This window comes from Podarcis filfolensis (genome assembly GCF_964270895.1).
Source record: "Podarcis filfolensis genome assembly, chromosome: 16".
NCBI classification, from domain to species: Eukaryota; Metazoa; Chordata; class Lepidosauria; order Squamata; family Lacertidae; genus Podarcis; species Podarcis filfolensis.
Window position 1 is genome coordinate 10285555 of NC_139620.1, and position 23842 is coordinate 10309396.

The 23842-nt window shown below is 41.1% G+C and overlaps 1 protein-coding gene across 3 annotated transcripts in view; it reads left to right on the forward strand.

The window, feature by feature from the left end:
• The window catches only part of PACS1 (phosphofurin acidic cluster sorting protein 1), a 72372-nt gene that overhangs the window by 17443 nt on the left and 31087 nt on the right, over nt 1-23842 (forward strand). For all 3 annotated transcript variants that reach the window (XM_083591049.1, XM_083591047.1, XM_083591048.1), the window contains exons 2-6: nt 15096-15183; nt 15772-15861; nt 17529-17654; nt 18470-18614; nt 22754-22845. In XM_083591049.1, the coding sequence (XP_083447175.1) occupies nt 15096-15183; nt 15772-15861; nt 17529-17654; nt 18470-18614; nt 22754-22845 (541 nt within the window). The remainder of the gene's footprint in view (nt 1-15095; nt 15184-15771; nt 15862-17528; nt 17655-18469; nt 18615-22753; nt 22846-23842) is intronic.

The window sequence follows — 23842 nt, forward strand, 5'->3', positions numbered from 1 at the left end:
GGCGGGTGTGTGTGTGTGTGTGTGTGTGTGTGTGTGTGTGTGTGACTGGCCCAAGGTCACCCTGTGAGCTTAGTAGTGGTTGAGCACAAATTTGAACCCAGTTTCTAGTGCACTGACCACTATGCATGCTGTTAGGAGAGCCAAAGCAGGACTTGTTCAAGCAGCATATACGTATTTTTCCGTGTATAAGACACTCCCAATTTTGGGGGACTAAATTTAAAGAAAATGAGGGGAGATGCCCCAAAGTTGTTGAGCTTTTTTAGGCGGAATTGCATTCATGCCATCGCCCCAGCAGGGCTGTTGCTGGGGTTGGCAAAGTGGGCAGCCGCTCCCCCCCCCCCAGCCACTGCAGGCACCAGCTGGCTGGCTGCGTGCAACTTCCACTCCACACCGCTGCGGGAAACGCTCCCTAGAGCACACGCCTCCTGCAGCGACATGGGGGAGAGTTGTGCGCCCGCAAACCAGCTGGCTGGCGGGTGCACAGCTTCCCTCCCACATCACTGTGGGAAACGCTCTCCTGCAGCGGCATGGGGGGAGTTGCATGCCTGCCAACCAGCTGGCTGCCAACCAGCTCCCCCCTCCCCTCACGCCACTATCAGTGTATTGGATGATCCCAGTTTTTTGACATGATTTTTGAGTCAAAAAACCTTGTCTAATACATGGAAAAATACGGTAGCTCTGCAAACTGGGCTCTCATCTACAGAGCCACAGTCTGTATGTGCCTTCCCCTACAGCATGTGATGAAGAAACCAGCTGCCCATCTAGTATAATTATTGAGGTTTAGAGACATATCTGGGACTCCTGTGTTCTCTCCTTTTGGTACATTGCAGTTTAGATAGTAAGAGTTCGTTCTTGGGAGCAGAGTGGCTAATGTGTGGTTTTGAAAGTTCCCTACTTTGGGGCAAAGGTGAGCTAGATCTTGAGGACTGTTATAGATACTTCATGTGGATCTGGAACAATATTTTATTAAGAGACAGGTTGATGGCAACTTAAGACAGTACACAATGTTAAAATTGTTTTTTGGATACTACAAGGGGGAAGGCCTGTGAGGCACTGAGATAATTTAAATATGAGAATTGTGAACTAACTTAAATAATAGTTACTATTAACCTTTAATTTGTGGCAGCTTAACTCCTGTTGGTGTTTTCTACACCCACATTAATAGATCTAAGGATCAATGGAGATGACTTCAGGATCTTTCATATGTGTAGTACAAAGAGTGAGAGTCTCTTTAAAAGCTGTACTTCTTTGCCTTCTTATATACAGCATGACTTTTGAAAATATTAAGCTTGTTAGGTTAGGTTATCAAACCAGTCACCACTACTGACTATTTGTATATGGGGTGGTGGTGGGAAATCGGCACTTTCAGAAAAGCAGAGTATTCTGAACTTCTCCTCTGCCTCCTCTATTTTCCATGGTTGTCAGCAGTCAAAAGATATTGAGACACACAGGGTTTTCTTCTGATGCAGAAGCATGCAAGTCTGAACAGACCTTCTGTTCAGTATCCTGATCTGTGAATTGCCCTGTTGCCGACTCAGGACATGTTTTGGCTTGGCTTAGTGTCGCTAATTGGCTTTGTCATAGCTTGGAATGCAAGGGAAGAGAAGTCCTTGAAATGACCTTGTTGGCAGCTGTTTAATGTGGAAGTTGTGTTTGACTTTGGAAATGTTGGTTTAGAACATGAGAAAGTAAGTTGTCTGTTGCCTCATTGTGAACTGGGAATTAAAATGCCATGCCTAGTGTGACAGAGTAGTACTAATGAAGTGGGGAGGAACCAGGAGGAGAAAACAGAGCAACATAACTTAATTTTGTATGATAGTTGAATATTTAAAATACCAAAGTAACTCTTTTTGAAGGAGGTAGCAAAAATCGCATAGAATATACCATACATAAATTTCCCAGTTTTTGATCTCCGGATTAATATTGGAGCAGAGGGGAGCCGGGAGAGAAGTTGAATGCATCATGGTGAATGCACTGTATAGGCCAGGAGTAGGCAACCTAAGACCCGGGGGCCGGATGCAGCCCAATCACCCTCTCAATCCGGCCCTTGGACGGTCCAGGAATCAGCGTGTTTTTACATAAGTAGAATGTGTCCTTTTATTTAAAATGCATCTCTGGGCTATTTGTGGGGGCATAGGAATTCATCCCCCCCCCAATATAGTCCGGTCCCCCACAAGGTCTGAGGGACGGTGGACCGGCCCACGGCTGAAAAAGGTTGCTGGCCCCTGGTATAGCCATACAAAGCAAAGCTTTTGAAGAAAGGCTGTTCAGTGGCCTCTGACTTGTTTCTTTGAGCCTGCTGTGTTAGGCATCACCTTCTTGTAAGAATTAAATCCAACTATTTCAAGAGGACAAATGAATGCCCAGTTGTGTGTTACAACTCTTCATGTTGTTAGAGACAGGGGGAAGCCTTTCATTTCAGAGTTTGTTTTGTGGTGGTGGTTTTTCAAATTTGTATTATCCCTGAGCATAGATGAAAAGTGAAACTTGTGTTTGATGCTTAGTATCTCATTGCTTTCCAGTATTGTGTCCTAATTTACTGATGCTTTTGTTCTGCTCTATAGAGTAATCCTAGGTCAGGGTGAGCAATATTTGGAACACCTAGTGGAAAGATGGTGCAAAATTTTTGCTAAAGGATAGGAATCAAAAATTAAGTAAAGATCCTGAATTTAATATTGCACTGCTTGATGTACGTTCTGCAAACAAACTTCTTTGAAATTGAGGATAACATTCTCAAGAGCTTCATTATAGAAGAGATCTTGAGTACACTGCTACTCAAAAGTGGCAAGATGTTTTTTTGTCCCATATGATTTAAAGTAAAATTTAAAGTACAATACTTTAAGGGAGATGGAATTCAGTTTGCTCTCCTTATGGTTTGAGAAAGAGCAATGTAGTTAACTGGGATGAATATTCATAGCACAAGATGGTGTGTTGATGATGTGTCTTTTGTCTACATTGACGGGCAACAGGGCATGACTTGAATAATTTTATATTATTTAACATAAAATCTGTCACTTTTATCCCTCAAGCCATGTCCTGTTGCACTTCCTCTCAAGTAATATTCAAGGAAGAACCCTCCCCATTGAACTTGATACTGTACTTGTTTTTATGAAGTTTTATGAAGAAAGTGATTTTGTTGCATTCTTTCAGCACTGGCATTGCTAATGGCACTCAGGATATTTCTCTGTATGGGAATGCAAATTATGGAATTGATTTTAATAGTGGAGTTAAGCACATGCACAACTCTCTCTGCTTTTGATTTACATAAAAATGACATTGGAAGGGCTTCAATTTAGCTACACAGGCCTATTGCATGCATCATGTTCACAGTCTAGGAGTTTGCAACCTTTTTTTCTTTCCCCTTCTTTATAATTAATGTAAATTGTAAACTCCTTGGGATGGGGAATTGTATTTTGCTTATATTTTCTTAAAGAGCTTTTTACAGTGTTGGCACTAGATAATTTATAATTTTGTACTATTAGAAAAAAATCTCAACTCAGCATTAGATTGTTGGCAGCCTTGTGTATGTTTTAGCTTTGTTTGAAATGCTCTGTGAAAGATAGGAGTATTCTGGTTATCATAAAGTGGCTTAGAAACATAGCTGCAAGCAAGATGTCTGGAGGAAGTAGTTACAATTATTGCATAATTGGTGGCATTACTCTCCAAATATTAGTTGTAGAAATCAATAATGCTTAGATGTGTAAATAGCATGTATAGCTAGATGACAAACTTGAGTATAATGACTTTTAAATGCTTGTAATGTGTGTATGTTTAAAATCACCCCCCAAAATACCCTATGGTTTTAAATTATGGGAGAGACCTTTCATGTTTGAAAGCTCAGAAGAAGTAGTATGGCCCAAACACATGCAAATGGACATACTCTTGACCTAGATTTTGCCATGGAACAGGCTGGTGTGAATCCATTGATGGATTGGGGGAGGGGGGCTTCTAGTAAGCCAATTGTCATGGATGGATCATTCTCTGATAAGACTTGGGCTGACAGTGGCACACTGTAACAGCTGGGGGACCCATTGACTTGGTCTGCCTAGACTTAATGGAATACAAAGGCTTTCTGAATGCTCTGAGAGATTTTCCAGTTGACATGACTGACACTTGGTTGAGGCTCTGGTTTCTCTTTAGAATGGTGACAAGAGAAGAGTAAAATACACAAACAGGAAGGTGGACAACTGGAGTACAAGTGGCATAAATCCTGATGTGAATCTGCCTGGACACAGATGACAGCACATTATTGGTGGCAGTGGCAGCAGTGAAGAAGATATAATTTTCTGCTACCATTGCAACTTCTAGTATCTGTTCAACAGTGCCTTTTTGAGTGATCAGTGGGTTTGTAACATCTGGATAGAAAAAGGCAATGATGTGGCAACCATTGGAGCCTACTGTGACAAATTTGCAAGACGCTAGAAGCATACAATTGCTCAGATTCACGTGGCATTGGATATCACAGAGCAAGTCCTGAGGAAATGTCCAGAGCTTCTAGTCAGGTTCTTTTGGATCAGTTCCATCTATTGATGAGCATGTGGACAAGCTACTTGAAGGATTTTGGACAACAACATGCCCTTCAACCTCCTCCTTTGCTTATCATAACTAATAAAAACTAGCTGAAGGAATGTGACTAGGCAAGTCCTGGGAGTGGTGAATGCCTTGCTGTGGGTAGTGGGAGGTACCATTGGCCCTTAAGGAAGCAGTGGTGCATCCCCTTCTCAGGAGGATCTTCCTGGACTCACAGGTGATCGCCTAATAACCAGTATCCCCCTTTTTTGCAAGGTGTTCAAGAGGATAGTGATGGTTCAACAGCAGACAATCTTGCTTTAGGCCTGGATAGGGCACCAAAATTGCCTTGGTTGTCATTATGTTTGTCAGGAGAGGGATGGGGAAGTGCAACCTTGTTTGTTTTGCTTGATCCCTCAGGAACATTTGATACCATTGACCATGATACCCTCTTCTAGAGGCTTTGAAGGTTGGGAGTTAGGGGCACTGTGTTTCAGAGATTTCATTCCTACTTCCAAGGCCTATTTCAGAGAGTAACAGTGGGAGACTCTTGCTTAGTTCCTTGAGTTCCCATGTCATAGAATCATAGAGTTGGAAGAGACCACAAGTCTTGTCCCTCTTGCTCTAACATCTATATGAAGCTATTGGGATATATCGTCAAGGGCTTTGGAGTGAGGTGCCATCAGTATGCCAATGACATCTAGCTCTAGCTTTCTATTCCACCTGAATCAGGAGGGGCAGTTCAGATGCTGGACCATTATGTGCAGGCAGTAATGGGCTGTATGTGGACCAGGAAATTGAAACAATCCAGGTAACATGGAGGTACTGTGTGTTGCAGATTCTTGAATCTGGGAAGAAGGGAGATGGGTGGTTCTGGGTGGGGTTGCATTCCCGTGGAAGAAACAGGCACATATTTGACCCATATATGTCTTTTGAGGCCCAGGAAGCCTTGGTGGCTAGGAGTGCCTTTTCTAGCTGATTCACCAGCTATAGCTGTTCCCGCACAAGAATAACCTGGCTACTGTAATCCATGCTCTTGTAACTTCCAGACTGTACTGTTGCTATGCATTCCATGTGGGACTGCCATTGAAGACTATTCAGAAGCAGCAACTAGTGCAGAATGTAACACCTAGTGGGTATCTATGGCTGCAGACATTATGCCAGTCTGAAAAATTATGCACTGGTTTCCAGTCCGTTAGCAAGATGAATTTAAGGTGTTAATACTGACACAGACCCTAAATGGTTTGGAGCCCAACCATTTGAAGAGGTGCCTCCTCCCATATAGACATGCCTGGGTGTTAAGATAAGTAGGTGAGGCCCTGATAGCAGCACTACCACCTTTTGTATTTTAAGGGGTAGGGGCGAGTGAGAGGGGTACCTTGCACCATCATTGTATGGCTTTTTGATGATTGGTCAAGGTGCACCAAGGCCTTCAGTTGAGTGGATGTTTCTGTGTTACTGCTCTGTGTGGGTGTTTATTTTATTTTGTCTTTGGTTACTTTTTGTAGTTTTTATTGATTACTTTAATGTAAATGCAGTTTTAATTGGGGTATTTTTGTAGCCCATCCTGGGAAGGGGAGGCTACAGTGGCGTAGCGTGGGGGGTGCAGGGGGGGCCGGCCGCACCGGGCGCAACATCTGGGGGGGGCGCTCGCACTCGAGTGCTAAAATCCACGGGTTAGGGGGCGCAAATTACTTGCCTTGCCCCGGGTGCTGACAACCCACGCTACGCCACTGGGAGGCTATAAGCACTAAATAAATAAATAAATAAAATAAATTTTGATTGCAAGAGAAATTATGCTTTTATACCTCCTTCCCCCCAGCTCTAAAGTTAATGCAGCTATTAAAATAGCTTCCATTTCAGGAACCCATTTCTGCTTCTACACTCAAATGAAAAGCATTTTGAAGTTTACAGGATAATTAGACTGTAAGTGTCTGAAAAAATTGTAGGCATTCCAATCAACAGTTTTCCCAATTGTTGTGCTCTCCTTATAATCTAAGGCATGCTTAGCACAAGACAAAAACTCTGCATGTCTATCACAGTTGGAATGTTGCAAAGGAGGGAAGGTATTTGTTTTCTTCAGTCTATTTTGGTTTGGTTTTAAAATTTTCCTCCTCCTTTACTTTTAAATGGCACTCTTCCATTCTCCTTGAATTTTCTTTGACCCTGGAAGGATACACAGCTATCTTCCTATTACATCACATACCCCTTCTTCTGCTTTCACGGCTTTCATTATTTTTTGGAGGAACTAGCAAATTTGACTTGCCTAAGCTTAATGCTAGCTTCTAAACTGATTTTATGAGCTCTGATTCTAGATCACATCTCACACTAATGGAATCATAATCTACAATGTGGGTAGAACCAGCTTTTAAATGCTAGTTGTGCAAAAATGGAACAGTTGTTGATGTGTGATAAATGACAGGACCATGTATAGGCAGAATTAATTTGATGTATTTGGAAAAATCTGGTTGTGCTTCCTCAAGGTAGTAGAATTACTGTTTTTGTTTTTCCTGTTATTCCTGATAAGTATTCAGATATATACATTGTTTATTTCTTAGTGTGTTACTCAAAAATGTATGATCTTAAAGTGGGGTGGGGAACTGGATCTGGCCAGTGGTGGGTCAAATCCTTATTTCCTTCACTCTACCCCCAGCAACAGGCGAACTTTGACAAGTGGGAAAGTTTTCCTTTCCTGCATGGTTTGAAATAAAAACTGATGTGGATAAAAGCACATGGTGTTAGTTGCAGGTGTTTGTGATCAGCTGATTGTCAGCCCTTGGAAAACCCTATGCCATGATGGTCAGCAGTTGCAAAGTGCTGTGCTTCCCCAGTAGCCTTAGGGAGTTTTCCTTTGGGGCTTGTTAGCACTGTCTGAAAGTACCACTTGCAGATCAACACTTGGGCACTCAGTTTACAAACCCAGTTGCTCAAGCCATGTCTTTACCTGCTCTGTCCCTGACATCACATATGAGTGTGTTTTGGGGGAATGGTGTCATGAGCCCAGGGGGGCACATCCTGACCTAATTAAACCTGCCGGCAAGCTGTTCCCAATCCATGGGCTAGATGATTTCATGTTCTGATTGTACAATGCAGCTTTGTATTTCTATGCAAAATGTGGAGTAGGGCGGTAAAAAAAAAAATGGCAACGAATGCATTGTTGTCACATCTTATTGACAAAACTACTGATTTTTGAATGGAGTAAAACATGCACTTGTACATTTAAATGAGGATTCTCAGCCGGGGGACATTGTTATGCTATTACTATCCTGGAGCCAGAGCAGAAGATATATAGTTAGGGTTGCCATACATTTGGAATTTCCCGGACATATTCAGAATACTGCAGCCGCAAGTATACAAAACTGAAAAAGGCTCAACAACTTTTTGAAATATGGCAACCCTAATATAGTGTACTATAAGCAATGCCAAGTCTGTCCACTTTTGATCTGAAGTAGATGACCAGTGGATATACCAACATACAAACACAAATTGCTACATTTGGGAGTTGTAACACACAACTTGGACAATGACAAATTTACTTAAACATTTGCTGGCAAATAGAAGACAAGCACTTGACTTTAATCTTTCTCTGCTGCTTAAGCCACTACATGTGAAGTATGTATACAGATAATGAATTTTCTCCACCTACTACAGGAGATATGTGTTACCATCTGTGGCTGCAGTTGTCAGATTGAAGTGAATAATGAATCTGGTTGGGAGTAAGATGAAGTAAATGGATAAACAAGAATAATCCATAACAGGCAACCATATAACATTGTTTAAAGAGGCTCAGTGAAGACCACCCAGGACAGGCAACAATTTGCGCATAGTTTGTCTTCTCTGATTTTTTAAAAAAGCAGGTGACAAGACAGAATGTTCTAGAGAGCTCTGGTTAGGCTGAGGGTGGTCCTCCCTTCAGATTATAATATAATGTTAACTACCTGCCTCTGTAAATGTTTGTGCACCTTTGAACAAATTCATTGCAGTTCAAATTCATTGCTAGCATATGAGTGTTGCAGTGGACGTCTTTTTTAAAAAGTGTACTAGCCTACCTGCCTACACATCTGCTAGCCATTTTGTGGCCTAAAACATCCTAAGTCACTTTAAAGATTCTCTGCCTGAATGCATGAAGGCAGTTCTTACTTACCACAGGGAACCAGGTGAACAACATTTGCAAGCCTGTACTATGATTTAACAACTTTAGCTATATTTTCCTAAGGCTATGTGGCCTATGCAGGGAAAACACAAGAGACAAAACATGAGGTTTGAGCTGGAAGTGGGGGAGCCATCATAAGTGATTAATTTTGAACTGACTGGGAGGGGGAAAGCGTTTTGAAATCTCCCCAAAGCCTTTATGTATACAAGATAGTAGACTTGGGCATTCAGCCACCACTTCACACATAGCCTACTAGTACAAAGTCCCTCTCAGCCAGTGCTTAATGCAAATTTGCCTGTGTGCTGCATGTGATGGGGATGCACTTTGTCGGGATATTTGCCCTATGAAATCTTTGTCCCAGACACTGCCCGTGGTTATTCTTTTTAGCATTTAGCATGGTGGTGTTTTTAAGTGCTGCTGTTTCCCAAGTCCTTCTTTCTTTTATATTTAACTTTCACTTGCCCTTAAACATAGGTGGCTGAATGCCAGCTCTTCAAAATCCACTTAGCCAGTTTCCCCTTTTAAAATGAAAAATTGCCAGAATGGCTATTCTCTCAAGCCTGAGGTTTAATGAAGTGTGAAGAGAGCATTGGTTAATTCCCCCCCCCCCCCGAAAGCTCTACGTTCCATTTTTAATGGAAGAAAGGATAAACGTAGCCTTGTGAGCAAAGAGTTTGATTGATAAGGTCTGGATTTTGCTGTTTTTGATCAACCAGCAACTGGCACAGACAAGGTCCTCTTGAGAGAGGCAGATATATTGGCCTACTAGATTTTGATATGAATGAAGCCTGGGTCCAGTGCTTAGCTTGCTCTAGAACAGGGGTTCTAAGTTTTTGCAGAAAACCCCTCTTTCAATCCAATAAAAAGAAATATAGTAACTGCAGTAAGAACAAGGTTTTGTGGGGGGTTTTTGGCTGATGAGACTCATGCTGGCTCAATTTTGGATACCACAACAAACCATGGTTAAGGAGGGTTACGCATGGTTTGGCGTGATGTTTGAATGGAGAAACTATAGTTAGTATCTTTTTGCTCTTCCCATGGATGCAATTGCACCACAGAATCAGAAGAGCAGACCTGGTAAAAAATGAAAGCAGATGAGCAGCTCTTAACTATGGCTTTATGTTTATGTTTGCAAGGTTTTCATGGTTTCGTGTGTTGTGTCGTCCTAGACCCAGGACCTGAGAAAATATGATTTTGGGAATCTGTAGCATGTACTAAGTCAATTAGGGCACCACCTGCAATGTTTTTCAATCTTGGGTCCGCAGATGTGGTTAGACTACAACTCCTATCATCCATGACCATTGGCTAAACTGCATGGGGCTGATGGGAGTTGCAGTCCAACAATATCTGAAGCCCCAAGTTTGAAGAACACCGGAGGAAGCTGTGCTCCAAGTAGAGAGGCATTCACTTTCTATATTAAATCAAGTTATATTTAAGATCAGCCCTTAGGGAATTATGACTGCTGGGACAGCTGTAAGCCCAATGTCTCAGAATGGTCCTGTTTTCCCATCTGTTAAGTAAGTCTGTGGTGTTCTCTTATTGAAAATGCCCTCAAAGTGATAAAAAAGCATTGTTCCAATATTATTAGATTGGATAACAAAGGTGGATGTTAAGACATCTTTCCCTTAAGCAATTCAATCAGATCAGGTGTTTCTAATGCTCTTTTCTTGATTTTGAATAACTGTGGGTTGCATTCCCCAACCTTCCAATATTAGGTTTCTTACCCTGTTTTTTTATTAAATAAACATTATACCGCTCTTCAACAGAAACACTCAGGGTGGGTTACAATAAAAGATTCATATACAGAGTTGCTTCAAGATGTCAGGCTGAGTATTTTTGTGAACTACAGGCTGAGTATTTATGTGATTCTGAATAAAAGCCTTTAACTTTCACAGAACTACCTTGCGGTTTCTTTGAGTGATTTGGCAAGGATCCAAAAAGCTACTTGGGACACGCCCAGTCCAATTGTCACAGATTAAAGCTCTGTGTGTGTGCGCGCGCGTGTGCACATGCACACACACACACACACACACACACACCCCTTCAGCTCAAGGGCCATGTGGCAAACTATTTTGAGATGCCTCTCAGTTTCTAAAGTGCTGGGCGGGGTGCAGTGGGTGGATCCCAATCTTTGTCTTTTATATCAACCTGTGGTGGTATTAGTACTTTCACTTATATGACATTTCATGAGTTCCTTTTGTGTCAAACATTACAACTTTGAAAATAAAACCCAGATATCATAGTTAAAACAGCAACCAACATTTTTTAAATACAAACAATAGCATTCCAAATAACATAGTAAAAACAAGAAAATGGCATTAACTTTGTTGTCTGAGTGGAAAACAAATTAAACAAACATTTCTGACAGCAAAATATAACCCAGGAAATAGCTTGGTGGCTCTTACTCTACAAAGGACAGATAATTCTGTAGGGTATAGGCCACTCCAGAGAAGGCCTGCTTCCTAAAATTTATACACCTCTTGATTGTGAGAAAACCTCTAAGTGGTTTTCAAAAAAGATAAAACAATAAAATTAGAAATAAAACAATAATCATACATGAGGCACAAATACCTTAGAAAATGTATATGTAGGAAATGCATATGTAGATAATTGTGGTTGATCTGAACACATTATCCTGAATCTTGTGGTACACAATTCACAGCTTGACAAGCTACAGTGGGCAGTGAAGGCAGTGTTCTGCTCCTGCAGTCAGCTTCTGACTTATGTTTGATGTAGGTTAGCAGAGCATCTGTTCTGCAGTTCAATCTCACTATGCAGCTCCATGCCTCCCTGCTTCTTGGTGTTCATCAGTCTCTTTCCCTGTCTGCCCTTTAGAATTTGCTGCCGTTATAGGTTCATCAATTTGAGCAGATGAGAGATGGGCCATGGAAGGCGTAGGTATGATTTTGGTACATAAATGGTGCAGTCAGAAAACTTTTCCTTTTCAGCCTCCCCTCCCCTTTTCCTCTTCACCGACAAAGATGGATAACAGAACCCTTAACAACAACAAAAAATTCCCTTCTTCCTCAAGGCTTTCCTGTGGTCCACACATTAGACTTAGGCTTAAGCTAGCTATTGTCAACTTGCCATCTATCCAAAAACCTCTTTCCTAAAGGAAGTGTGTATTGGTCAGTGTATAAAGTGTTAAGCTTTCCAAGTCCTAATGGACCATCAAAAGTCACCTCCATCCATATGAATCTACCTAACCCTTGAGATCTAGTGAGATTTTGCTATGCGTTCTCCCTGTCAGTGGAAGAACGGTGGGTAAATATGAGAGAATGGCCTATTCTTTGGTGGCACAGAGACAGAATGTCCTGTCTGGCCTCATTGCCTCTAACCTTTAAAAAATGATTAATATGTTTTCTGGCAGGCATTATCTGCTATACTATTTTAATGCAGAGGTTTTACTGTTGCTGTCTGTTGCAGACTGATTTGTTTTCTGTGATGGTTTTAAAATTTATTTTTGATACATTGTGTTATTCTTATACAGTGGTACCTTGGTTCTTGAACGTAATCCGTTCCGGAAGTCCATTCGACTTCTGAAATGTTCGGAAACCAAGGTGTGGCTTCCAATTCGTGCAGGCGCCCTGGAAACAATAGCCGACAGTCTCATTGGATGTTCGGCTTCCGAAAAGTGTTTGAAAACTGGAACACTTACTTCTGGGTTTTCGGTGTTCGGGAGCCGAAATGTTCGAGTACCAAGGCGTTCAAGAACCAAGGTTCCATTGTATACTACTTTGAATATATTGTTTATAAAATGGTGGAATTAAAAATGCTAAAAGTAAAACAGGATAGTTTGAAACTCAGTCACTTGCAGCAATTCCCACTCAGTTCTATTTTTGTTAGCTTTTGCTGTTCAGTAACACACACTATTCTGTAGCCCTTTGGCTTTTAAACTAAATTTATTAATTTTAAATGCATCAAAAAAGCCTTAATGAAAAATACCTGTTGGGGATTCTGAAAGAAACTGTGTTTCCTCTTTAAGTGTGAGAACTTGTTTATAGATTAAGGACAGAATATATTGCATGTCCTGCTAAAAGAAAATAACACTGTTAATATTGACTGAACAAATAAGCAAATTAAAGGCCCTTCAATGTGATGGGAGACTTGAGGTTTTAAGATGAATATGGATTTTAGCTATCTGGTCTTATTTTTAGAAGAGAAGCCATAGAAACATCACTTGAAAGTTGAACTCACTTTGGATACAGACTGGAAAGAAGTCATACTTTAGTTCCCTTTTGCATAAAATTGGGTGTAGGGAGGAGAAAAACGGCACATCTGTGTGGCCTGCATGAATCTTGTAGCCCTGAATTTCTGCTTTGCTCTCATTACCACTGATAAATGGTGGGGTTTTTAATTGGATATCAATGCTTCAGTTGATTAATCAGTAGATTAAAGTGTACATTCCTAAAAGATGCCTTACAGTAATTAACTGCATCACCTCAAGGGGAAAGGCTAGTTGTCGGCTAACCTACACTTGACCTTGCTCTTAATTTAGATGAAAGCTTTGGGGACCAAAGTACAGTAGTAATTTCTGGGTGGAGTTGGAGCCACCCTGTACTGAGTTTCCGCCCTGTGTTCAAATCCTGCTGGCACTTGTCTGGATCTTACCAATTTGAGCTAGACATATTTGAATTTTCTGTCATAGCTGCATTATTTCTTTGCACTTCCTGCAAAAATGTCTGGGCTTTTATGTTGGACTATAAGTTTTTAACCTTGGTCACAATGAGCCCACCCCAGAAGTATGGAAGAATTGACTTGAGCTATGTAACATTGAAGGAAGACCATTCAATACCAGTGGGAACTGTGAACTTTGTCTCAGGCAGTGAATGGGCAGAGTAATAGAAAGGGCTGCAAAAACCTGTGCTGTGGTGTTGAGGTTCCAAAGGGTAGTTTTGCAAAGGTGAAGGTGTTGATCTGTTGGCTCCAGTGGTGGTCCATTGATGAGGAAAATATGCTTCCACTCAGACTATATTTCAAGGATCCAGGTTTTTCAAAGCCAGGGTTTGTCAAGACAATTCAATCCCAAGACAGTATCAAGAGTTCAGGACCCAGGAAGAATTAGGTTGGCAGCTGGAGGAATTAAGATCTATTTCCAACCAAAATTTGTACAGCTATTCCTGTTAATAGCATCTTTTCCACAGACTTGTTTTTATGTTCTGAAAACTCTCCTGCACCATTGTCAGTACTGTTGACAAGGACTGCTTGTTGACGGGGAAGAATGGGGCAAATTCAAAACACCAGGAGAGAGAGTATATGCCTGCAGATTTAGTAATGACTGCATTAAAATAATGAAAACAAGAGCAACCATAACTTTAGCATCCAGACATGGGAAATTTCCCCTCTAGTCTTGAGGTCAGAGATTCTGGGTTCCCTTAGGAGGAAGGGCAGAATAGAAATTGAATAAATAATGTTCCTTTGCACAATATCCAAATGACTTAAACATGAATTTATCCAGGAAATAAACCTGTGAAAACAAGCTTCCTGCTAGTGAGCAATTAAATCTCATGAAGTTTTGAAATGTTGTGATGACATTTGTGTTCAAGTTCAGAACCCAGTTTCCTTCCTGTGCACGTGAGTTCTCTCCTTCTGTGTTGTGTGAGGTTGCATTTTAGACTCTCAAATTTGACCTCCACTTTCCCTGTAGTCATCTGGGTCCTGAAGTAGCCACACACAAATAACTTGATTAATTATCAATACTTTATGCACAATACATCCAAACGAAATGTTGTACCATATTTTAAACCTAGTATTACCATTTCAGAACCTCTAGGGTTAAGCAAGCAAGAAAGTTCTAAACAGATAAAAGGCTTATTATTGTAGAAATGTCAATAGTGCAACAAGAGCTTATCCTTTATATAACATTTCCAGCATGAATTCTTAGCTTCTGCTTACATTATTATATTAACTTTATAATCTTGACAAAATGGAAAGCTTTCTAGTACACACAGAAAGAGATGTGCATGTATGTGTTGAAAAAATGAAATGAAAAGGACTTATCCTCCTGGCAAGTGCCACTCGGAAATCTGTTTTCTGTGCCTCTTGGCATACTTGAAGATAACAGTCTGTTTCACTCAAGTTTCAATCTGAGCCAAATGGATTCAGATTGCCTACATATGGAGAATTCATGATAGGTAAAGGACAAAATTGGTAGCATTGCCCTGCCTCCTAAGCTGCCTTGTGTTCTGGAAGGCTGGAAGAGTGTGCTGTTCTTGATCATTTTCTTGATAGAAATATACAGTAAAATACTGATTTCAACAGCCTTGTTTGGGGAGCTGGAAGTGGAGAGGAGAGACTGTTCCAGGTGCTTTATAGTTCAAGAAAGGGTAAACCTTTTGTCCTTTCACAATGGGCAAATGTATTTATGTAAAAGTTTTTGTTTCAGGAATCCCTGATCTATAATCTATGTTTTTTATTTCATTTCACTTGACAGATTGTTCAGCTTGACCTTGAAAAAGCTAATCATGCTGAAAGAGATGGACAAAGATCTAAATTCTGTGGTGATTGCAGTGAAACTGCAGGTACGTGTAATAAGGGAGCAAGGAATTTTTCAAGCTGTATATTGGCCATAGCAATTGCAAGGCTTGCCAATTGTGTATAGCTCTGGAGAGACCCAGTTCCCTTTCTCCTGTTCTTGGGTTTGGGGTGGTGGTAGTGTTAAGCTTTTCCATTTTCCTGTGGAATGGGCAAAATGTCTGGCTTGGAGCATTGGACTCTCTAATTCATTATGTGGAACTTCGTGTTCAAATTTAACCTACTGTGCCTAGCCTAGCATCCTAGCCCTATATACCTGAAGGAGCATCTCCACCCCCATCATTCAGCTCAGACACTGAGATCTAGCTCGGAGGGCCTTCTGGCGGGTCCCTCACTGCAAGAAGTGGAGTCACAGAGAACCAAGCAGAGGGCTTCTTTGGTAGTAGCACCCACCCTGAGGAATGCCTGAAAATGGCTCTGAAAATGGGCCAATTCCCTGGATTGATTAAAAAATTAGTACATACTGTGTTAGTGTTCTTGTACTGGTTTCTTCAGTATGTTGTTTGGGGCTCAAGTACCCCCATGTTGAAGACTAAAAACAATGATGCATGCCTCTTGTTCTGTGTGAGTTGCAGGGTTCAAAGAGGATTCTGAGGTCCAATGAGATTGTCTTACCTGTCAGTGGACTTGTGGAAACGGAGCTTCAGTTGACTTTCTCCTTGCAGGTAAATACAGTTTTAACTAAATTAATGGCGGTGCATAGAGGGGAGGGATGCTGGGGGAAGGAAGGGATAGAAGACCCTTTCTCCATAAACTTCATCAACATACCTTAGGACCTTTCTCTAATACTGTACTCAACACTAATGTCTCACAACAAATGTAACTGATTTGTTAGGAAGACTGTACAACCTGAAAAAAGCGAGAAGGGATGTATGTTTGTGAACCAAGAAAATCTTTATTAAAAAAAAACTTTTTAAAACATACCTTACCATCTAATCCTTAGTCTTTAAGGTGCCACAAAACTTCTGTTGTTTTTAATGTAATAGGTTTAACATGGCTACTCCTTTGGAAGTAGCATAGTGTTAGTGTGCTTCATATTTTCTAAACAAGAAGCTTAATAACTGTACAGTGGTTTGGGGATATTTGAAGAGAGATTGCTGTGAAATTTCAAATCTCGTTACACCCACACTTTCATATGCCTAGGAAGCAATGCCACACTCTTCCTGCTGTGTGCCTAGCATGATAGCTTTTCAGATTGAGAATGTGAGGCTTATGCAATGTGTCAAAGATAGCTTTCCAGTGGATTTCTCTTCTGTGCTCCTTTTCTTCAGGGAAAATGCTCAACTTCTTTTTCTCCCTTTCATGCTACATAAATAGCCATTTCTCAGCACATGGTGTTAAAAAGCATTGGACCTGTAGAGAACTGTAAAATGTATGCAATCTGTACTAAACTGTTCAGCTTCACTGCTGTTTACGGGGTGAATTACATTCTTAAAGCATCTGAAGTGTTTATCTAAGATGGGACAGAGAGGATTTATATGTTATCCTCTTCTCCTTGCTAGTAAAATCCAGTGCAATCACAAAGCCAGGAGGTGATGAATCTGGGTGTTTGGGGGATGGTGATGTGCAATTTGTTTTAACGAGTTTTCTTCCAGAATAGTTCAGACATTACCTCTTCCTGAACCAGCTGTCTTGCATGGGGAAGTAAGCTTTTGAGTTGCACAGTTGTTGGATCCATTTTTAGACCCATGTCCTTTATACCGAAGTGGCAACCATTTTTGGAACGTCATTCCTGACTCTAAGAAATGGCAAGCAACTATACAATGGGACATTTCCTCACACTTTAAAATCCTTTTGAAGGCATGAATTGAATGGAATATATTGATTGGGCCATTTGAAACGGTTTCCTAATCATCTGGAGAGTATTTTAGCTCATAAAGATTATGAGTTTTGGGAAAGATACGTGGGGCCAGCTGGCTGATAGTACTGCTTTGAAGCTTACTGTGTTGACCATCTTGATATGCTGTCAGTATAATAGCATTTATCGAGAAACCAGAGATTGGAACTGAGGGAAGTCGGGGGGGCGGGGAGGGGAGGGGGGGTTGTTTTATGGGAGGGGGGAGGGGGAAAATGGGGGGGAATTAAGGTTGATATGATTTAAGATAATATGTTTTGTCTAAATTCCTAACATATATATTTTTTAAAAGATATGCTGTCAATAGCTACAGATTAGTATTGAGCGATCTATAACCTGAAGACTTGCAATTCTTGTACTAAAGTTGGTTCAAGAAAACATTACACTCAGCCTGATCTCCTTCTATCGGGACTTACTGCTGTACAAGTTTGGTTTGCAGCTTATTTACATGCCATTTCCTTTGGGTTCCTCTTGCAGTATCCCCACTTCCTGAAGCGAGATGCCAACAAGCTGCAGATCATGTTGCAGCGAAGGAAACGGTACAAAAACAGGACCATTTTGGGCTACAAAACTCTAGCTGTTGGCCTTATTAATATGGCTGAGGTAAGGGAAGTTGAGAGAATTGGTTTTCTTGAGAAAAATAATAGATGTTGATTATACCTCCTAGTTGGATCATGTTTCTTGGGAAAGCACACTACATTTTTTGAAGGGGACTTAAAAAGTGAGCCCCTCCCCACCACCACTACAGTGTGAGAATTGATTTGGGGAAGTGCAGGCTTGGACAGTGAGGTTTTGCATGCAGGAAGGTCCCAGGTTCAATCCTCAGCATCTCTGGGTAGAGCTAGGAGGGACTTCTGTCTGAAATCACTATTAATTAGTGTAGACAGTACTGAGCTAAACTGACCAAGTAGCCTGACTTGGTGTAAGGCAGCTTCCTATATTCTTATATATTTCCCTCCACAAAAGTTGTGGCACTATAAACAGATATTTGGAGAAGCAAAGAGAGGTAAATTTGTTTCATGGTGTTTGGGTAGGAATGCAAAAGGTTTCAGCAAATTAAGTTCAGTCGCTAGCAATGCTGTGCCAAATGTAGGTTGGAGACATTTGCATCCATAGCACTGCCTGTCTTCTCCCTTCCATCATCACTATTTTGTATGTTTAGCCCCTTTTACAAGAATGAGCTTTCCCAGTTGGTCGAGCTTTTTGTCTTAGGCTCACATTGGTGTGTGCTTCACTTTCCTTGCTGTAACAATCTCTTTTCTTTAGTAGATTGACTTACATAATTGCCTGCTGTGCGTTTTAGTTTTGCAATTTTCAGGAAACGTAATCAGATCATCTAGCCACTTTGCTATTGCTGTTTTCTCTGTATTTAAGCTTTCTGGCTGCATTCCTGAAATTGTACTGTTTTTCTTCTCCAGGTTATGCAGCATCCAAGTGAAGGAGCCCTGGTGCTGGGACTCCACAGTAACGTGAAAGATGTTTCTGTCCCTGTCGCTGAAATTAAAATCTATTCCCTGTCCAGCCAACCAATAGACCATGAAGGACTAAAATCAAAATTATCTGGTAAGAATGTTTGTAAGACTTTAATTTCTGAATTTTGAGCAGTCCCAGTAGTTGACATGTACTAATGCAGGACACAGTCCTCAAACAGTTGTCAAAATTTCATGTCATTTCTTTCACTTTTAATTTGTATACTACCATTCTATATAATTTAATTTCTATACCACCCTCCATCCGAGGATCATAGATCAGTTTACAATATAAAAACACCATGGGAAACTCCAGGTTTTAGATGCAGGAAGGTTGTCTGCCCAGACTGCTTCTGATTTCCTGGTGCAGTTGCTCTGCTTCCCTTGGATATTTGTATTGAACCAAGAGTGAGCAACCATTTTTCCATGGCCATCTTAACAACCTTTTCTCAACAGAAGCAAACCAAAACATATCTGCAGTATTTGGATTGAAATCTGATTCATCATTTTTTCACAAGAAATTTGTTGTATGCTGCTTCTGAGTATGCACCTTTGGTTTCTACAGCACCCAGATATTTAGGGTGTCTTTTGTAGTGGAGCAGGAGAAGGGGATGGGACACATAAAGTATCTGTTATTACAGAGAGGACTCACAATATTCTCTAAGAGCTGCAATTCCCACAGTTCCTTGTGGTGGGGAGGGAGACCATGCCTATTAAACTACTTTAGGTTGGGAGTGATAAATGTGGCCCAAATGAAATTCTAAATCTGTGACTTTCCAAAATACAGTTGGCTTATTCTGCCCATGTGCAGTGTTATATAGCTGCTATGCCAGCAAAGCTGCATTCTGCTCTGTTGGTTTTCCCCTCTTGTCTTGTGCTGATTGGCTAAGCCATAGCTCAGTGGCTAAGGGCTGCCTTTGCATGCAGAAAATCTTAGATTGAATCTATGGCATCGCCAGTTGAAAAGACATCTGGTAGCAGGACTAGGGAAAGCCTGTGGCTGAGATCTTAGTGATTTGCTGCCAGTCAGTGGGCTGCCAATCAGAGTGAGCAGCACTGGGCTGACTTGGTTATAAGTCAACTTCGTATGTTCTCCAGTGCATACATGTATCCATACAAAGCAGAGGAAATCTTGTGTTGGATTCCCTGCTGTGGTTGATTTTGTCCTAGTGCCAATAATATGGATGCTTGAGGCACAGTGAAAGCAAAGGAGTGCTTGTAGCAGCAGGCTTACAGCTGGTGCTTGGCAGCCTGTGGTGTGCTCAGTTGTTAGTCTTAAAGTGTGCAATTTTTCAGGAGAGCAATCCCAATGCTTTTTGGATCTAGTACAGTAATGTCCACTCTTGCTGTGTCTTGTTTTGACAATCCAACCTAATTCCTTCAAACACTGCTATATTTAGCCTTCTGTCTTGGATTTTTCTGCTTTATGCTACTCCCTCCTGGATGGCTGCCTAGGCAATAAATCTGGTTGCTAAGGAAACTGATGGAGATGTAGACTCTGTGCTGGATTTATTCTGATATTTGGGTTTATTACCAGCAATGTTGTGAGTGACCGGATGCCAGGGAAAGCTGGGAACTGAGATGAAGTCATTACACTAGGCTCCAGTGTTATTAGTGCCTTTATCTGAGAATAATGGAAATGGGTTCACTTAGTTGCATAGTGTCAGAGTTTTAATCTAAAAATGATCTTATACTCTTTATAGTGGAGAAAGACGCAAGATACAGTAAACTAATATCCACTGTTGAATGGATATAATAAATGGGGACAGCTTTTTAAAAATTACATTTGTGTATTGTTCTTGAGGGTGGCATGCCTGTGTATCTTTGGTGGTGGTGAGGTACCAGATTGGCCTGAATATAAGCCAAATATGCCCCAAAATTCTGGACATGAAAAGTTAAAGTGCGGCTTTTATTTGCGACCTTACGGTATGCAGCCAGGAGCACAGGGCAAACAGTGGCAGGAGCGTGGTGAAGTGGTGCCTGCCCCACGCGTAGTCCCCCATCCTCTCCCCCAAGGCTGGGAAGGAAGACAGCGAGGAAGGGGAAAGGCAATGCTGCCCCCCCCCAGCATGCAGCCAGGAGCAGCAAGAAATGGAGCGGCTTATATTTGGGCATTTTTTTCTTTTTTTCCTCCCCCCCTCCAATTTTAAAGGTGCGGCTTATATTTGGGTGTGGCTTATATTCGGGCCAATACGGTATTATGATATTTACCCTTGCAACCAATTTGTGAGTTAGGCTAATTAGAGAATGAGTAAGTGATTGGCCCAAGGTTTCCCCAGTGGGCTACTTGGCTGAGTAAGGATTTGAACCCAGATCTCTGCAAACCCAGCCCAGTATTCTCTCTATTCCATATAGGCCATCTTCAGTGAGAATGATGCTGATGGGGTTGGATTTGGGCACAATTGTCCTTTTAGTCTGCATTTGTGAGACTTAAATCCTGTCATTCAAATACTGTTCACTAATCAGGATTCAAGCTTGCTTAAAAGCAACCCCTACTGCCAGACTTGGGGATAGACTTTGGTGACTTAGGTCTGAGTTGAAGGGGCAGCAGTCAAGCAGATTCAAAGTCCTGCTTTAAGCCCGTGTGTTAGATGGTATCCCACTAAGGCCAGCATAATATACTTCCATTTCCTAATCCCTACTGAATGTAGCAGACGAGCAAGTTCAAATTGTAAAGCTCATTCAGATAGCTGAAGTCACTTCAATGGCACATGGGCACACTGAAAAGAGAGGGGGATCTGCTTTTGTCAGGCTCACCATAAAAGCAGATTTCATTTGTGAAATGTCTGCCTAAATAATGGCTCTAGCCTATGTTTATAGTCTCTTTAATTACTTCCCCTAAATATCTGGGAAATGTTTGCTGTTGGTGACTATGTATTAGGCTTGATGGAGCATTTGGCTGATTGGAGAGGACAGTTGTGAATCTTGAATTGTGCTGTTTTGCTGGTAAGCCCCATCCTCAAGAATGAATGATGAGCTGTCAGTGTGAATGAGAAATATCAAGTTTGAGGTCACCCATGGGGGCTATGCAGATGCAATGATTTTCATAGCTACTTATGCTGTCTGGTCCGACTTGAATTGACCCTTTGGATGAATATTTAAATGCAGATCCCTCCGGTTGCTTTATTTCCCTGGTATGATACAGAAATATCATGTTCTTCAGTTGTGATTCAAAAGGCTCATATTGGCTTGATTTGAAGGACACAGTAAGTCATAGTAGGAAACAAGCTAAGGCTTCCTGCCAACAAGCAGCATGCTAGTGCAAACTCCTCAGTTATCCCCATTTTGCTCTGCAAAAAAAAAACAAATGATAGAGCAGCTAGCTTAGTGTTACATGTGGCCCAGTGCTCATCGTTCATATTTTCTGTAACAAACCATGAGTTGAAGCTGCTTCTTTGTGGTGTTCCTAACTATGGCTTACTGTCAAGTACTAATGGGGCGATTTTATTTATTACTGGCTCACCTAATGTGCTTGTTGTATTTCTGGGACTCTGTGAATATTAAAATTGTTGGCATTCCTGCCAGTTCAAAAATTAAGATCTAATCTAGTCTGCACAAGCAGTCAAGTGAGGTGATAGGATCCTAAAGTAACAAGGGTAGATTGTTTGCTTAATTTGGAGGGCATAAAGGGGGGGTTCTCTCACCTGCTGTCTGAGTTGATAACAAACAGTGCCCTCCTCCCTGCAAGTGGAAAAACAAAACTAGTATCAGAGAGAGATTCATCCAGCTCCCTGTTTAGTTAGTTTTCTATTTGTTTTATGCTTTCTGCCTTGGAAGGACTTTGCACAGAAAGGCAGCATGCACATATTGAAATAAACTTTTTAAGTACTTGGATTTTTTTAATAGAGAATAATTTGTAAAAAGGGATATGTCTCACCTGCACCCTGAAGTGGTACACCTCGGGACTCTACCACTTTATTGTGCTGTATGCAGGAAACAATTTACTAATCCACCATGAGACTCCTAGAACTGATTTTCATGACGTGTATAATCAGTAAGACAAGGCGACCAACGAAAAGTGGGGAGAAGTTACATATTCTGATGGAGCACAACATGCTGGCCACTCAACAACCAACTGCCTTCTTGCTTTACATTCTCCTGAATTTGCATGATCTTTGTCCCTTGAACCTTCACACTGGGGCAGCCTTGACTCCAGTTTGCGTATGAAAATGTATTCAGTTTAGTTGCAAGTTTGGCAAGTTGGCATTTCATAACTCTCAAACTATCCTCCAGATCGCTCTCCTGACATTGACAACTATTCAGAGGAGGAAGAGGAGAGCTTCTCGTCTGAACAGGAGGGGAGTGATGACCCCCTACACGGACAGGTAAGCTTCTCTTTTCACCTAGTCAGTCCCTTCTGTGAGGGCATGTTGAGAATGGATTGCTCAGCAGACTCCTAAAGGAACTTGGGAACTCTGACACCTGTTCACAGATGATTACATCATAGTTCCTGTGTACTACTTCCCTCTCCAATATCCCTTATTGCATTAGATTCATTTTAACCTTTTCTAGTTGTTTATTAAAGCTGAGTTGGAAACCCGAGGAGGAGCCAGGTGAACCCTCTAAAAATAGTTGCTCACCAAATCCTGATGTAAGCTGATTAGAAAGAACAAAGTGTAGCAGAAAAGAGTTCATGGGAGTTGGCTGTATGGCACTTAAAAAAAGAAAGTGAGTCTTCCAACCAAAATTATACAAATACCGTATGAACACAAAAACCAGATTAGCATAATAACACAAATAATTAAAATAGCAACAACAAGCAGTTAACCACTGCTGTATCATGCACTACAAATCTCTAACAAAGTAGTTTCACTTATGCAGTATACAAAGAATACAAAACTATATGTTATTTTGATTCCTTTGGCATTGTTTGCAATATAAAAAAATTCAATGTGGCTTTAATGCACTCCCAACAATGAGTATCAAATTATATATTCCTGAACCTTATTCACTTAATAGATAACAAAAGTGATTAATTTTTCAGCCAATTTATCATAATGCTGTCTGCCTTCTCTCTTGATGGTTTGGTTGACCATACAAACTATGCCCCATGCTTTATTTAACCAACCAATATTGGAAGCCAGGAATTCTTCAAATTATAAGCAAATGTTATATGAGCAGCATTCAGCAAAAGAAGAACCATCTCTTGTTGTTTGTTAAAGTTGAATCTTTAACATAACCCAGCAGGAGGGATTAATGAATCCACTGATAACGAACAGCTTGTTACATTTTCTTTTTCTGTTACTACATCAACCCAAAAGTGCCTTAGGACAAGACCATGGCATTTCTAATACTGAAGGCTGGCTCAAAGTGTCATAGATC